Genomic DNA, 18,941 nt, shown 5'->3' with positions numbered 1-18,941 from the left:
ATTTGAATGCATGGCATAGGCATTGGGAGAAACTTGTTTTTGGGACACATGAGTGTGTAAGGGCTGAGAAATTAGAATTTCAAGGGTTGAATACAGCAGGAATTGCCTCAAGTGGAGGATAGTAACTTGAGAAATGAGAGGGTGTAAAATATATTGCAGAGTAAGTGGAATTGTGAGGGGAGTAATATTATTATTATTACCCCAAGACCTCATGGAGTCAAAGACTCATCTGGGAGGGCCTTTTATCACACACACAGCTCATCATACCGTGCCTTGAACACATTCAAACTCCTTGCAGACACCACACTCTCAGGCAAGGCATTCCAATCATTTACAACTCTGCATGAAAAAAAAAACTTGCCTCTCACTCCCCTACTCACAGGAAATATATACAGGAAATATAAATCATAGGTCATCACCATAGGGATGACCTATGGATCTCCCACAATCTCCCACTATTTTCTGTAGAACTTCTCCAGAATTGATCCTATAAACAACCCCTTACGTGTAGGTCTCTATCATATCTCCCCCTCTTCCTCCTGTCCATACTCGACATTCCAGAGGTAAGAAACTATAGTCAATTGCCACCCTGTTTCTCTGTTATGCTAGGAGCAAAATTCTAGGAGCATTAGGAATGAAGGGAATGAGTTCCTAATAATCCTAATGCCCCTAGCATTTTGCTAGAAGCATTAGGAATGCATCAGAGGAAATAGAGTGTGCTGCCCCTGTATGATAATGTGAAGTGGAGGAGAAGAACAGTGATATGAATGAAATGATAGTGAGGATGTCTCAGAATAGATATCTGGAATATGCAGATGCATGCAGTACATTTCAGGATAGAGGAGTGCTGGATGTGAGAGAAGGATTACATTTGAATGCAGACGGATGCAGGCATTTTGGTTTATGGGCATGTGAATGTGTCTTGGCAGGGAAATTAGAATTGCACAGGGAAAATGTCAGATACACCCTGTCTTCAGAAATGACAGGGTGTACATTATGTTGCAGAACCAGACAAAAGTATGAAGGGAGTAATAATGGCCATAAGGCATTGCACTGGTTTTTCTGTATACAAATAGTAAGGGCATTAGGAATAAAGAGAATGAGTTTGTTACTGATTGACTCAGTCACTCTTGTTGGTATCAGTGAAACTTGGTTAACTAAGGAAGATGTTCTAACAGGGATAGAAATTGAATGGTATAGCATATTTTGGAAGGTAAATGTGGTGGTGGAGTGTTATTCATGATAAGAGATGAAATATGCCCTCTCAGGGTGGTGAGAATCACAGTAGAAATAACAATAATGGCTTTATATGGTGTGAGATAGATGTTTATAAGACAAGATATTTAGTGTAATGTTGCTATAGACCAGGGACTATAGGTGGGGATGAGAAGGAAATGTTTAAGCAAATTAGTTTGGCAAGTGCAAAGCAAATGATTATTATGGGGACTTCAACTCTGCTGTTTATATTACTATAGTTGAAGTCCCCATAATAATCATTTGCTTTGCACTTGCGGCATGCACTACCAGGGTAGCTGCATTCTTGGATTCCTTTTGGGACAACTATCTTAGGCAGCATGTGGTGGAGGAAACAAACACATGGATTTAGTCATAGCATCGAAGGATCTGATGACAGAGATGTCATACTTACCCCAAGTTGGTAAGAGTGTCCATGTGGTCCTGACTTGGAAATTGAATAGTCATGTAGAAATATCAAAGCAGAAGGATTTCATGTGGAATTATAAGGCAGGCAACTATCATAGACTTATAAACTACCTTGCAGCAGTACAACAGATGAAAGAATTTCAAGGAAGAGAGGTCATAGTGCACTGGAGATACTTAAGAAAATATTGTTGATAGCAATGGCAGATTATATACCTCAAGTGATAAAGCAATTTGTAGTCAAATAGATGACAAGAGAAAATTAAACACAAATTGCAGATGAAAAAGATCATGGAAGACATAAACAGAGAAGGAGAACATAAAAGGAGAAGACTGCAGAGCTTGGTGATAAAAGACAAAGAAAGGAGATATGATTGAGACAATTTAAGCTGCTGAAGGATAATCAGATTAACACTATGGTAGAACAAGGGGGGGGGGGGGAGGTAAATCCATGGAGGTTACAAAAGGAAGCAGTGAACAAAAAAGAAGTAAGTTCTTTGCTTTGAGATTGGTAGGAGCATGAAATATGGCAATCCACCTGTGTTCACCATTTGCGCCTTTACCACCCTCACAGGAGCATGTGAGGGTGGTAAAGGCGCAAATGGTGGATGAATTTAAAGAGTGGCATGGTAGACTGATATGGTATGGTAAAAGATCAGAGTAGAGAGAGACTGTGAAGAAGAAATTATACATAGAATTCAACTTAGTTAGATATTCTTTGGAAAACATCATGAAGCACTCAAAGGAAACATCAAAATTTTCATTAAAAGAAAAATAATCGACAGTTCTATACTTCTAGTGATGACATATGGAAGTGAAACATGGACTTTGATAAAAAAAATTTGAATTTAGTGCAATTCAGTGGCATAGAAGTGAATGGAGCACTCTGAGGGAGGCTTCTGTCCACAGTGGACAGAAAATGGCTGTTGCTGCTGATGATGATAATGATGACAGACTTTGTATTGTAGTATTGATCTTCCACAAGGAATCTTGTGACTCCAATGGGGTCAAGAAAATAACATAATTATTAAGCAGTGCAGTTATTTTTTTAACCTTCCATGGACAACAAACAGCTAAGCACAGAAAACTGATCATTTTGCTTCTGGTCAAGATCATATCCAGGAAGAAGTAATTATTCCCCCTTCCATTTAAGATTCCAAATGCACAAAATATTTCAATTTTTATAATTTTATATGGCAATTGAAAATGTGTTGTCTTATAAACTACTAGTTAGTGTAATATGCACCAAATGAAGTTTTCTATTTCCAATTGTAAGCACAACACCTGGTTGTGAAACTCAATACAGCACTGACAACACAAGTTCACTAACTGTAAATCACTGAGCACATTTAAAAAAATAAAATAAATAAAATCAAGAGAAATTCACTGTCTTAGCTTTACCAGAATTCATTATTTATTATTCACATTCTTTATATGATTCTTTAATGTTAATATCTTTAATTTTAAATATGATATTAATAGCATTTAAGAACAAACTTCAGGATATTTTTAAATCTCATTATCCATACTCCAAAATATGAACTTGTCAGATTAAGTACTGTAGTATTTATATATTGGAAAAAAATTGCAAAATCTAGAATTTCAGGATTATCCTAGACCCCAGTATGGGCTTTGTACTTGCATAATGAATGTACTTAATGATATTTATAGATCCAAACAAAAAAATTTCCAACTTACAGACTGATAAATTGGTGAACTTTTCATGCTCATGAACAAAATGCTCAAGAAGAGAAACTCCTGCAGATGGTATATATTTCTGTATATATTCTGCCAAAAAATTATCCATACTCTGAGCAGATGCAATGCCTAATGCTTGACACATTAGCTCCACTGGGGAAAGTGTTGCAAAAAGCAAAGTACAGAGTTCAGTCAATTTAGATTCAATTTTGAGATTCTTAATTCCAAGAAGTTTTCCATCTATTTTGATATGTACATCTATAACTCTTGAAATATGAAGATATTTCTCTGAAAATAATTTAGGTGTACATTAATATTAAATTTTTATAATTTTGTATAAGATTTCTTAAGAGACATTAATAAAAAGTACTAACTCACTTGTATTATTATTGTAATTATTATTGTATATGCATCTCCAAGGAGTCTGAAGACTCACTGCAGGAGACCTAAACTATCCACACAACCTATCATATCTGTACTTGAATTCACTAGCAGACAAAGCATTCACAACTGCCACTGGCAATCCATTCCATTCATTTACCACTCTCCAAGTGAAAAAAATCTAGTCCTTGCACCCCTATTAACCATGCCCTTACTCAACGTCCAGAGATGACATCTTGTTCTGCATCCTCTAGCCAAGTTGCAAAATATTTCCCCTGCATCAATCCTATAAAACCCTTTAAGAAACTTAAATGTTTCTCATATCCCCTCTTTTTCTCCTATCAACCAACTTTTGCAATTCATACACCCTCAATCTATCCTCATATCCACAAACCACTTACTATCTTGTGGCTCGCCTCTGAAAGTACCCCCAACCCCTCCATCATTTCTTCATCCCCAAGAAACCCAGGAGCCTAGACCTCAGCACAGTAATCTACATGTGGATGTATCAAGACCTTATAAAGAGGAATAACAACTTCCTCATCTCTACTTGTTAGTGTGTTCTTCGATACCAAATAATCATATGAGCTACCATAGCAATATGCACTCTAAACTTCGACTCGATGTCTACCACCATCCCTAAATCCCCAGCTTCATCTATTTCCTGGAGTAAAGTTCCATCAATGTGGTACACAGTCTGTAATTAATTTATTCCAAAATGCATAACTTTACATTTCTCCATATTAAACTGATACTCATTATCTTTTGCCTATACTCACAGACTATTTAAAACATTCTGCAAACTCTCCACATCATTTTAAATATTCTTCTTCAGTCCATCCAGCCATCCTTCAGGATGGATAGAGTCCCCTACTTTGGAATCATGATGAATTAATGAAGTCGGTATGTCACTCCTCTGGTGCAGCCTGTAACAGTAAGTATTTTCTGACTGTAGGATCTGTGTGTTCACAGGACCTGTATACCTATTTTGAGGGATGCAAAAAACAAGTTTCTGGGAGAAGAAAACTTTCTACCTCCATATGAGACCAGCTAGATCACTATTTCATTGAAAAAACCCAATAAAGGATGCACACATATCATAGACAGGATTCAAAACTGGGTCTTTACAACCAAAGACCCAGTTTGGAATCATCTATGGAATCGGTGCCTCTGTAGCTCAGTTGAACTATTACTCTACCTAATTTTGCATCACCAGCAAGCAAATGAATATTTCCTTTCAGATTATTTCCTATATCATTTATGTACAAATTAAACAGTAGTGGTCAAGCACTGAAACTCGCTGCACACCACTAGTCACCCATTTTTGCCATGATTCTGCCCCTTCCTGTACCACTTTTTGGCATCTGTCCAGCAGCCACCCTCTTATCCATATAATCAGTGTCATATCCATCCCCATTTGCTATAATTTGTGTAATCAAGTTCCATGTAGTATTCAGTCAAGTGCCATTTTAAAATCCAGCAGAATTATTATGTAATCATTTCCTATATTCAATTCAGCTGTCACTCTATTATAAAAATAGTACATTATTAAGGTATGATCAACCCTTCAAAAAGCCATGTTGCTCTTCATAGAGTATTCTATTCTTATCCACCGATTCTTGAATTCTTTTTGACCAATTTTTCCAGTACTTTTACCACCACTCCTGAGATACTGATTAGTCTATGATTTGTTATTGCAGACTTAGCACCTCCCTTGGGAATTATATTGCTCTCTTTCCAATCCCTTGAAAACTCTAGAAGAATTGAGACTTAAATTAAACAGCTTAGTCAGTTCTTTTCCAGACTGTCACAAAAGATGAGCTGATATCCCATCTAATCCCACAGTTGTATTTATAATGCGATTATGCAATATCCTAAGAATCTCCAATCTGTCCACCTCTGTTCCACATTGGTCTTTGTCACATATATCACAGCATTAACACAGTCTGAGAGAGGCAGTATCAGAGTGTATATAGGGATTAAGTGGATGACTAACAATATTATTATTATTATTATGTCACACCTCCAGGGAGTCCAAAGACTCATCGAGGGAGGGCATCAACTCTACAACTCTTCGTCTCACTACTCCACCAACCTTCATCATCTAACACCAACGCCATCTACTGCCGACTACCACCACTAGTGCTTTCATAGACATCCATGTCCACGGCAGGATATAAAGCTATATAAAGCAGCATATTCAAAAAAACAAAGCATTGTGGAAGGAATATAAACAACAAAGTGATCAGCATGTTCATGAGCAGTATAAAGCACAAGCAAGAAGGGTAACTTATATGGTAAGAAAGGTTAAATCGGATTTCGAGAGAAAATTAGCTAAGCAGGCCACAGTAAATCCAAAAGCATTTTTTGGCTATGTAGGAAGTAAGAGAAAGAATGATTATGGAAAGATAACTTTACTTAATGCTGATGGTAGGAGAGAGACAAAAACAGAAGAAACAATTCAGTTACTAAGTGATCGCTTTGCAAGGGTATATCATCCAGGTGGTGACTTCGCAGTTACTGAAGTGACAGAGACTGATGTGAGCATTGAGGTAGATGAACTCGAGGTACTCAGCATTTTTAAAAATATTAATGTGAATATAGCAGTGGGCCAGGATGGTATGAGAATGTGCAAGTGAACTGGCAGTGCCTATGATGAAGTTGTTTAATCTAACTCTCAGCTATGGCAAGGTTCCAATGGAGTGGAAAGAGGGTAAGATAGTTCCATTACATAAAGGTGGCTCCAAGACAGAAGCAGAAATTACAGACCACTTAGTATCTCTGAGTGGTGGTTAACGTATTGGAAAAGTTTATTAAAAGTAAAATTCAGTAATGGGTAGATAGCAATATGATAATTTATAGGGGGGGGGGGGACAGTATAGCTTTGTTAAAAGTAGGTCCTGCCTCAGTAATTTATTCACATTTTATAATAAGGTAGCAACAGAATTGGATAAAGGAAATGGCTAACACCATGATACTGCTTTGCATTTAACAAAATACTGCATTGAAAACTATTACATAAGTTGGTGTAAATGGGAATGGCTATGAGGCTGGTGGCATGGATGGGGGGGGGGAGCAGATGGCTGATAGAAATCAGAGGGTGGTATATGGTAGAGTGGAATTACAGCAAATGATGGTGACTAATGGGATGCCCCAGAGCTCCGTACTAGACCACCGCTTTTTAATTTGTATCTTAATGATATGGCAGAAGATTTGAAGGGGGGACACATTCAGTTGTTTGCCAATGATGCAAGACTAGGAAAGGCAACCTTATAAAGATGATGTCAATTTATTTAAATCATCCTGTAAGCAAAGGACAATGGTTGTAAATTGAATGTTATAAAATGCAAGGTAATCACTTTAGGATGAAAATTTTACACACTTCACTTCACATCATATCAATGGTATAGTTTACAGGAAATGGATGAGGCTAGAGATCTGGGATAGACTGAGGGTGTGTGATTGCAGAGTTCAGCTGACAGGCAGAGGAGAGGGGATATGATAGAAACTTATAAGTTACTAAAGGGATTCTATAAGATTGACACAGAAGAAAATTTTCAATACTTGGGGAGTAAGGAAAAAAACAAGGGGTCACACTTGAAAGTTGTCTAAGAGTGTGGCTAGTAAGGGTGTGTAGACTAGGTTCTTCACTTGAAGAGTGGTGAATGAATAGATAGGATATTGTGTTAATGGATAGAGTAGGTCCATGAATCTGCAATGAATCTTTGACTGCATGGAGTGCCCATATAAATAATAAAAAAGCAGAATTTCCAGATTTCTAATTCCTTAGCCCACTTATGGTAATAAATCTGACATAAATTTCTAACATTTTATGGGTAGGAGGATTAATATTAATAGAACCAAATAAATATAAATAAAAATTAAACAAAAAATAAAGCTATTAGATATTATTATCATTATTATTTCACACAACTCATTGAGGGAGGGCACCTGCTCTACAACTCTGTCTCCACCAACTGACCGCAACCACACCAATGCCATCTACCGCCGCCCACCACCACGTTTTATCACAGACCATCACAAACATCCATACCCATGGCAGGATTCAAACCCGCAGCCTTTTGGCTGGAGAGCGGATACACTAATCACTTGGCCAGCCAGGCAGGCATACTTATACATAAATTGCAGTTAAACCATCCTTATCCAAATTTGATTTTGCTATAACACTAAATAAGAAACACCACTTTAGAAATATTTCACACTTAGATGATATACCCTTGCAAAGTGATCCCTGAGTAACTCAACAATTTTATTTACTTCTGTGACCTCGTCACCATCAGAACTCATTAAGGTTATTCTTCCATAGACATTCTTCCTTTTATTTTCCACATAATGAAAGAACTCTTTGGGATTTCCTTCAGCATGCTTGGCTAGTTTCTCCTCATAATCTGATTTTGCCTTCATTACCATGATGGAAATCTTTCTCCTTATATACCCTCAATAACAATTTCTTTGTTTGCAGCTCATACTTAATGATATTATTCATCCATCTAGCTCCTTACTGATTTATCCTCCTTACCTTAAGTTCACAGTTTAGTACTGCTTCCTCCAGATGCCCTTTAACTATCTCTCATACACCACTAACATCCTTCCCTTGCAGGATTTTATGCCATGACACAGCTTCAAGCTTCCCATTTCCTTCCTGCTATGTGAACTTTCTTCCTTCACATCTATATCTCCATAATAATCACCTAAACTGCACTCATTGTACTAATTTGATGATGTATATCTTCGAGATCATCTTTGGGAACCCCTGGCCCAAGGGTTGCCATATGAACACAACAGCTTATGGCCAAAATTTAAAGAAAATATGGCCAAAAATGGCCACTTTGGAAAAGTAATAGGCAAAAAATATGGCCAAAGATATAAAATGATTAATTGTGTGAATTAACAGACCAACAATTAAGTGTGCATAAATTATGCCTATATATTCAATTACACATCATCAAAAATACTTTTAATTACACTTAAAATACTTACACTAAAACTCAGCTGTTAATTTGACAGCACTTCCTCAAGATATTGAATATCTTGTTCTTCTATTTCTTACTATTACTATTATTCAGGCCTCCATGGAGTCAAAAGACTCTTTGTGGGAGGCCCTTCCTAAGAAACACAAAGTCTATCAAGACTCATCGAGGGGAGGTCCCCCCCTCCCCCCCTAAGAAACACAAAGTCTATCATACCACTCCTTGAACTCACTGATCATTCTCGCTCTCACCACTCCATCAGGCAATGCATTCCATGGTTCAACCATCCTCCATGCAAAGAAACCACTCCTCACCCTCTTGCTAAAAGTTTCCTTTCGTAACTTCCAGGGATGGCCTCTTGTCATCACTCCTTCCTGCTGATCAAACAAGCGAAAGAACTCCCCAGTGTCAACCCTGTAACCACCTCTCAACAGTTTAAAAGTCTCAATCATATCACCTCTCCTTCTTCTATCCACCAAACTATGCAGTCCACATTCCCTCAGCCGATCCCCATAACTATCATTGTACAGTCCTGAAATCATCTTTGTTATCCGCTTTTGTACCCTTTCCACAGTTAATTTATCCCCTTCAAATCCTGGGACCAAATCTGATTAATTAATAGTCCAAGTGTGGTCTGATAAGGGTCTTATACAACAAAATGATGACTGTTTTATCTCTGCAGGTCAGTGTCCTTCTTATAATTGCAGCAATCCTCTGTGTTACCTTCACCACCTTTGCAATAAGGACCCTAAATTTCAGGTTTCTATCAATCATCAATCCCAGATCTCTTGTCTCCTCTACTTCCTCCAGTATAACTCCTCCCATAGAGTATGCAGTGTCCCAAAGATGTTTTCCAAACCTCAAGATCTTACTTTTTGCTGCATTAACCCGACACCCGCATTCATTTGCCCATCTATCTAGCTTATTCAAATCATCTTGCAGGGCTGCCGCTTCTGCACTATTACTAATAATCCTTCCCAGCTTCGCATCATCTGCAAACAACTGAATATCCCCTTGCAATCCACTGACAATGTCATTGATATAAAGCTAAACAATATAGGTCCTAGTACTGAGCCCTGTGGGACCCCACTTGTAACCTTCTGTCTCCTTGAAACTGCTCCACCATACACAACTCTCTGATACCTATCAGACAGCCAATCCTGAATCCAGTTGACCAATCTCACATCCAGACCCATGTGCTGCAAATGAAATATCCGCTTATCATGTAGCACCCTGTCAAAGTGCCTTCGCTAGGTCGAAGAAAATTGCAGTATATGCCTTTCCCTCATCTAATGTTCTTGTAACTTTATTATAAAAGGCTAGCATATTGCTAAAACAAGAGTGCCCTTTCACAAATCCATGTTGACTCTCACAGATAACATTACCCTCATCTGCCCAATGCTGTATACGGTCCCTCACTACTTTCTCCAAGATCTTAACAACTACTAATGACACACAAACTGGTCTATAATTAGACACTTCCAGTCTGCTTCCGCCCTTATGCAATGGCACAATCTTACCTTCCTTCCATTCCCTGGGCACCTTTGCTGAAGCCAGACTTTCATTGAAAAGCAAGGTCAAAGGCACTGTCAGTTCCCTAGCTCATTCTCTCAAAACTCATGGTGAAATACCATCCAGTCCCACAGCTTTACTGATATCCAGAGTACTCAGTATTTGAAACACACTCTCTTCCTGTACCTCTAAACCTTGAACCTGCCCTATCCCCCTAGCATTAAAACTAACTCCTGCAGGTTGAAATACTCCAATAAAGTGTTCATTGAACAATTCTACTATGTCCTCTGCATCAGTCACTCTATTCCCATTTTTATCCCGCAATATCATTCTTCCACAGTCATTTCTCCGCCTACTGGCCACATATCTAAAAAATTCCCTAGGATTTTCTTTAGATCTTAGGGCTAATCTCCTCTCATATTCCGGTTTCGCTTTCCTTACCACACCAGGCACTCTTTTGGCCTGTGTCTAGTATACTCTTCATGCATCTTCTCTTCTCCTGTCTCCTTATATCTCTTCCATAGCCTCTTTTTCACATGCGATTCCTGTTTAATATTGTTTGTCATCCACTTTACTCCAAATTGTGTCCTCTTGTTCACTCGTGGTATACAACCTACCATTGCTGCTAAGAAATATTCTTTCATAATTTCCCATGCACTAATGATATCCTGGCCTTCCAATTCCTCCCTCCATGAAACTTCACCAAGTTGACGTCTTAGACTATTATAATCACCTGCCTTATAATTCCACATATGTTCCCGTTTGTTTGATACTCCTGCATGTCTATTCATTTTCCAAGTCAAAACCATATGGTCACTCCCTCCAACTGGTGGGAGAGATGTCATCTCAGTTATTATCAACTCTTCTGATGCTATAACCAAATTCAAAACTCTTGACCCTCTTGTTCCTCTATTACATGTTGCCTAAGACATTTGTCCCTCAAGAATTCTAGAAATCCCATTCCCTTATTGCTACATGCATCTTTCTCTCCCCAGTTTATACTACTCTAGTTAAAATCTCCCATAACAATCATTCTTTCAACTATTGTGTTACTTGCTGGCTGTTAAGGCATAATTCGATAGTTCTTTAAAATTATTGTGTTTGGATACTGCTTGCCAAAATTCTAAAGCTTCCTTAGAGATTCCATCTTGTTTGGAGTTTTCTTCTTCATTCCACGCAACAAGGATAATTTTTCTGTATTGGTCTTCAACTACATCAACATCGTTTATTAGGTAGAAAAATGGCAGATCAGAAAATTTTCCCTTTTCTGTTTGGCTTAGAATAACAGTAGGATTTAAAAGTGACAGACCTTTAAATATATCAGCTGACTCAGGGAGCTGCTTGTTCACTTGATTCAACAATTCTTGAAGCATGGCTTGGCATCTAAATATCACAGACTTTATTTTATTATTTTCTTGTTCCATATTAGGAGAAGTGCTAAAGCTGATCAGGTACGTCCAAATTTCTTAATTAAATTTAATTCCAAAGCCTACATTTTCTACTATTTTGCATATTCCATCTTCATTGTTCAGCCTTTGATAAAGACTATCTCTGTGTATGTGCAGTTCTTTGGCAAAATCGTAAGGATCAGCATAGGTTTGCTGGAAAACAAAACATTAAGCCTTTCGAACTCTTTAACAACGGGAGTAGCAAATACAAAGTAAAAATAATTCATCCTATCTTGTAACATCTCTTTTATCAACCATGCCTTATACCTTGTATCCTGACCTCCAGATTGTTCACGGCAGGTGAAGTAATCAATTAATTCTTCCCAATTTAGTAGTATATTATTGAAGACTTCACCTCTCACTAACCAGAAAATTGTCTTGGACAATTTTCTAAATGGAAGGGGTGCATCTCACTCCTGGTCATCTTCAACTGCTGAATTCATCACTTTAAAAAGAGCCTTAAAATCTTCTCTTCTCATATTGCTTTTTGAAAACCATGAAGGAATTTCAGTCAAAATGAATCCAACATTGGATAGCAGCTTTGAAAATGCATGCTGTATACAAATTGCCAGAGAGTGGCAAATGCACTTCATTTGAATACAGTTCGGATTTTCATCTCTAATTCTGGTCCATAGGGAATTGTTACTTCCAACCATAGCAGCAGCAGCATCACTAGTAAATCCAATACAGTTCTTCAGAGTTTGATTATATGAAGCTAACACTTCTGAAATTTTATTAAATAAAACCTCTGCTGTTGTCTCTACAACAGGTATAAGACCCAAGAAAGCTGAGTGAATTTTATTTGTTGCATTGCAAAAAAATCTAAGAACTATGCACAAATGCTTTTGTATTGCAATATCTGTAGATTCATCTACTAGTAATACATACTTTTTATCTTCTAAATCATGCGTCAGTTGCTCTTTCAATGAAGCAGCAATTACATTTTCTATAATTGCAATACATTTGGTTCTGTACAGTTTAATGCCAGAACACTATTTTGGCAATGTTTCTTATCTACTTCACCTATATGATCTACAGCACGAATTGAGGAATGACATGCTATTGCAAGGCTAAGTTCTATTATTGCTTGTTTTTCCTGGTCATTCATGGACGATTTGATAACTTTATCTAGAGTTGTTTGTGATGTACCAGGAGATTTATAATGGTGTTTCTTTGATTTTTCGTGAACAGATATGTTATAAAGTTTTGGCAGCACGTTAGTTTTGCAATACATGCAATATGCATGTTGCCCATCATTAGAAGATTTCAGCCACAAATATTTTACTTCCCACTCTTTTTTATATTTTCTTCCACCTCTATTATCACTTTTGTACTTAGGCCTTTTAAAGGGCTTGAAAAAAACAAAATATCTCAATTCAGAAAATGAAGAAACAAAAAACAAATTATAGATAATAGTACTACAAAATTTGTAGTACAAATATTAATCTGGCACGGCAAACACCAATCTGGTAAAGGGAAAATAACAAAAATATAAGCAAGATAAAGATCGAGTTTATAAACAATATTAAAAAATTATTCATTAATTATACTAAAATCACTTAATTACCATTCTTACAAAATTGAAATACATATTGTCACAATGTGGATAAGGTTTATGCAAAATATTCCAGTATGAACACTTATGAGATAGAACTATCACCAAAGAGCACCAAATGTCTGATATCACGCAACGGAACAACACTTGCAACACAAAGTCTATGCCGTAACTAACTAGAGACGATCAAAACAGACATGGACCCAAGCTAGTATGGTTGTTGCATATGTGTTTTATACAAGTACAAAACGAAGCTGCATCGTGTTTGGTGGTATTTATCAACAGAACTGGGTCAAGTTTATAGCAACAATAGCGAGCGGGAGCTTTGTGTACTTGTTTTATACAAGTACAGAATGAAGCTCAAGCATGCTTGGTGTTATTGAGGGAGTCATAATAACAAACTATAAGCCAGCTACCAAAGGCTCATTATGACGTCATCGAACAAACATTATCAGTAACAGTCAACCAAACAGCACGTAAAGGGTACCAACAGCCTTACAATGCAACAACAATATTAAACTAAGTAAATAATGCATATGAATTGAAATCTTTGTAAAAATGGCCAAATTAGTGGCCACATTTGCATAGATGGCCAAACTGATTTTTTCATGGCCCCAGAATTCAAAAAAGTGCCAAATTTTTGAAATTTCGCCATGAAATGGCCAATCTGGCAACCATGCCATGACCAGCAACCAACCAACCATTTATTTTGTTTTATTAGCTTTGATTGCCCACCAGATTGCTTCAAATGAACATCCATTCTCCCACCTATCTCCTATTCTCTATGGCTACAATTCATCTGCTATGATCAGCAGTACCCCTTCCCCGATCCCATCTTCTTTATCCTCCCTGAAAATAGTAAACCCTTCACATTCTATCCCTGTAACTACATCATCTGCTGTCAGTCAATTCTCATTGATGCCTGCACCTTTTGGTAAGAGTTACAATAACCAATGCCAAAAACTTCTCCCTCTTGTTCCTAATACTTCCAGCATTAGTATACAGAAACTGCAGCACTCCTTTAGGTCCACAACCACTTTTTCTTCCTAGACTGACTACCCTATTCAATATTTTTACTTGTGCAATCAGATTCTGCACTTGTTGGTCATTTTCACACTCAACCACTCATCTCAGGTGCTTTCACACACTCACCCGCATTCACCCTAATTTAGTGTTCCTGGATTTGTGCTTCAGCATACTTGATGAACAAAGCTCTCTCTAAACTCCTAACACCAAAACCATTTAGGTCTGTCATTATTATACAATTCTTCTTTCTGTTAAACTCAGATCATAAGCGTACAAACCCTACATCATTCTTTTGCACAACCTGCCAACTGATTCGTTTGCTATCACTGCCCTCCTCCTCAATTCACCTCTATCACAGAGTGGCAGACGACTTACAGTCTTCATCTTCTTGCTGTTCTTTTCTTCCTTTGTCTCCAACAACTCCTTTGCATCCTCCCTCATAGAATAATACTTTTCATCTCTCAGATCATTAGTACCAACCAAGAAAATGAGTTCTTTCACCTTACTTTTCTGCATCCATATGGCATAAATAATATCATTAATTTTTGTGCCTGGGAAACATTATTATTACGGGTATCTCCATGGAGTCAGTAGACTCATCGCAGGAGACCCAAACTAGCAAAACAATATCTGTCATATCTCTTCTTCAATTCATTTACAGACGAAGAGCTCACAACTAAGTCAGATAATGAATTCCACTCATTCACCACCCTCTAGGCAAAAAACTTTGTTCTCACATCCTTGTTGACCACACTCTTCTTTAATTTCCAGGGATGACCTCTTGTTCTTCCATCACTATCACACAGCTGAAACATTTCCCCTGCATCAATCCTATAAAAACCTTTCAGTAATTTAAATGTTTCTATCATAATCCCTTTTCTCCACCTATTAACCAAACTCTGCACCGAGCATCCGACAGTAGGCAGAAATATGCAGCGGCAAGTGCATTATTGTTGCGTATGTGCACTGTTTTGTTTTTGCTACTGTAAATGGGAATTATAAAAATAATTTAATTTAGGCATATAATAAAATGTTGATTTTTTTGAAACTATAAAAAATGCATTTAATTTAAGTTTTGAATTATTTTGTTACAATAGAAAATAGAAAATGAAAATTATCAGTCAAGCAGCAGAGAGTTCCAAAGCTGAAGAGTATGGCATGATTAACAAAGACAATAAAGCAATATGTGTTATATGTTCCGGGACAGTTGTGTGCAGAAAGTCGTCAGTAAAACGGCATTATGAGACAAACCATAAATCGCTCCTTGAAAAAAGCAAGGACGAACAGAAAGAATTTATTGCTTGGGCAATTAAAAATAGGAATATCCAGTCAACAACCCTAATGAAATTTATCGGCAGTCGTTCAAATATAACTACTGCTAGTTTTTTTCCCTCAAAATGTAATTGCCAAACACAGGAAACGCTTTAGAGATGGGGAATATATAAAAAAAGCATGGTTAAAATGAGCACCAGTTCTCTTTGAAGATTTTGAAAACAAGGAAAAAATTATTCAAAGAATAAAAGATATGCCTTTGGCTAGAAACACAAAGGTTAGTCAATTGGTAGAGCCTCTGCTACTAATGGCTCAGTTAAGTAAGTTTGAGTGCGGTTAGTAGTTGGAAGGGGACCAACGTTCGATGCTATTGGCACACTCTCCCTCGATGAGTCTTTGGATTCCCTGGAGGTGTCAAATAATAATATAATATATAATAAGATAGAATCATAGAAATGGCTAAAAATATAACTCATCAGCAAAAAATATATATAAAATCTTCTGGTTTAATTCCTCTTTGTCTTGATGAGAGTAGTGATAACTTGATCAAACTCGTTTAGCAATTTTTATTCATTATTCTGTTGGGAATAATATCAAAGAAGAATTGATAAGTTTAATATCATTAGCAACAACAACAAAAGGAATAGATATTTTTCAATAGTTGGAAATGCACTTGCTGAAAGAGATATAGATCCTTCCAAAATTGTATCAGTAACTACTGATGGTGCTCGCAGTATGACTGGAGAGGAAAATGGGCTCATCAATTACTTTACCAAACGTAGTGGACATTCAGTTCTGGGTTTTCATTGTATTATACATTGGCAGGTTTTATGCGCAAAGGCTAGTTTCAAGCCACTGGAAGATATTATGAGCATTGTAACAAAATTGGTCAATTTTATATTGGCACACGCTTTAAATAAACAAAAATTTATACAATTATTAAGTGAGGTAAACTCGATGTACAATGGTTTACTTATGTACAACAACCATCGATGGTTAAGTCGGGGGAAAGTTCTTCAAAGATTTGTTGAGTGTTTAGATGAAGTTAGACTTTTTTTACATAATGAGAAAATCGTTGAAAAATACAATCAATTAATGAATGTCATATGGCTTTCGAAATTAATGTTTTTTACTGATTTGTGTTTACATTTAAATGAATTAAATGTTAAACTGTAAGGTGTTAACAAGACAATTACTGTCATGTTTGATTTAATCAAAGCATTCAAAGCTAAATTACCAATTTTTAATCGTGGTGTTATTTCCAATACCTTCCAATATTTTCCAAATACAAAAAAAAATTCTTTGGAGATCTAGAATCTCATGAAAAAAAAGATCAAGTTAAATTCACAAAAGAGTTTTCTACATAAATATAGAGAGCCAATAGGCTTCAATTCAGTGCTGCAAACATTATTTAAATTAAGGGGATATTAAATCCCACATTGTTTTAAAGCCGAATAAGAAACTCAAAGATAGGAATCAAAGAGTTTCACATCAAATATAGCAAACTATAAAAGTTTCGGCGGATTGTAGCGTAAGCTGAAGCACGTAGTTCAACACTAGGGCAACTCGTAGCAGAGAAGGGTAAAGTTCTGATAATAGTGATCAGAACTATAACCTCCTCTGCTATGAGTTGCCCTAGTGTTGAACTACGTGCTTTAGCGTATGCTACAATCTGCTGAAACTTTTATAGTTTCCTATATTCGGCACGAAACTCTTTTGTGAAAACTCCTGAAACCTGAAACAACAAAAGGTTTCAGGTTTCACGAAACCTGAAACCTTTTGTTGTTCAAAAAAACTAGCGATGGCAATATATTATCAATTTTCTCCTCTACATATGCTTGTGCATCATTATTTTTCGAAATAAATTTTATAAAAGACAGTTTAAGAAATAGAATGACTGATGAATCTCATTCGGCGTGTGTATTACTAACAGTAACAAAATATGAACCTGATAAAAAGCATTTGCCATCTAATGTACAACAGCAAAAATCTCACTAATAAATTGATATATTGATATTGATAAATTAATGAATTGATAATAGGTTGATATTGATTTGTATACGACAACGTGTATGCCAAAAGTATGAGTTCATTTTTATGAAATTCTATGTTAATTTTTAAACTTCTCTCAATAAAATTCTGCAATTAATTTTGTATTAATTTTTCCCCTATTAAAAACTTCACGGCAAGTCAACAACTCAATTTGTAATATTTTGGCACGCACACATAAAAAGGTTGCCACCACTGGGCTACACCATCTAATGATAAATTTCATATCTCCTAGAATGCTACTTTCTAAATACAAAAATCATCTGAATAAACAATAAAATTTCCATAATACAATATTATAAAGCATTTGGATGTCATATTGCTGGTTTTCAAATCCATGTTGCTTTCTAACCTTCCATGAGTAACTGCTGTAGCACGTGGCAGTGAATTTGAGGTGTGCAGAAGAAAGTGATTTTTAATCGGTGAATAGTCCATTTTTTCCCTGTTTTTCTACGTTTATGAGTGCTAAATTGTTTCTCTGAATACGAGCATACTTCAGTGGTTGTTTTTTGGAAGTTAGTTGCTGTCGCGATATAATATATTTTGGTTACTGTCGGAATCGAATGCATAACGGTGGAAGACAAAACGAAGCTAAGTTTTCATTACTGTATTTAGTTATATTTCATTTTATTTAATTATATTTAGTGTATTTAAATGTTTTGTTTTGCTTGTAATTGTTTGCACTTTTTTTCTTATTTATTTAACGGAATTTATTAACGCACTCTATTATAAGCAATATCGTAAGGGACTTTGTGGCATGCAGTACTTGCGGCATGTATGCGTCTCGGGAATTGGACATGTGGCTTGTGAAAGAGAGCGGAGAGCGTATGTGCGCAAAATGCAGTCAGTTGGAGGAAATAAGTGCATTAGAAATATCGATATCCGACCTTGTTGCTCCAGGAATGGGGAATGAATGTAGGAAGACAAGTAGTGTGGAAGGAGAGAATGAAAAAAATATACATATGAATGAGAAAATAATAGTTGATAGTGTGGAAGGTGTGAGTGACTGTGAAAGTTTAGGAGATGGTTTTGTTTGGGTGAGTGAATTTAGATTAAGAGTGACTGACCTGCAGAGGGAGATAGATGAGCTGAAAGAGGAGGTGAAATGTCTTGTGAATGAGAGCAGAAGTATGAAAGATAAGATTAGGAGAATGGAAGAGATAAATGCAAGGCGATTCAGAATAGGGGAGAGAGAGAATTTTGGGAGTATGACTGAGAGGTATGGAGGTGCTAGAAGATTAGAGAATGGAAACAGTGGGAGAGATGGAATGAGAGAGGGGTATGGAAGTGCAAGAAGTGGAGAAAATGGAAACAGTAGGAGAGAGGGAATGAGAGAGATGTATGGGAATG

At 36.7% G+C, this 18,941-nt stretch overlaps 1 protein-coding gene across 2 annotated transcripts in view; it reads right to left on the bottom strand.

The window, feature by feature from the left end:
* Nucleotides 1-18,941, bottom strand: part of LOC150095906 (uncharacterized) — a 271,111-nt gene that overhangs the window by 150,276 nt on the left and 101,894 nt on the right. For both annotated transcript variants that reach the window (XM_090409259.1, XM_090409260.1), the window contains exon 4: nucleotides 3,358-3,645. In XM_090409259.1, coding sequence (XP_090265385.1) covers nucleotides 3,358-3,645 — 288 coding nt within the window. The remainder of the gene's footprint in view (nucleotides 1-3,357; nucleotides 3,646-18,941) is intronic.

Source organism: Typopeltis vanoorti, chromosome 19 (genome assembly GCF_054136105.1).
Source record: "Typopeltis vanoorti isolate ZY-2024b chromosome 19, IOZ_Tvanoo_1.0, whole genome shotgun sequence".
NCBI lineage: Eukaryota > Metazoa > Arthropoda > Arachnida > Uropygi > Thelyphonidae > Typopeltis > Typopeltis vanoorti.
Note: the sequence above shows the minus strand (reverse complement) of the source record. Positions and strands in the feature narration are given on the sequence as shown.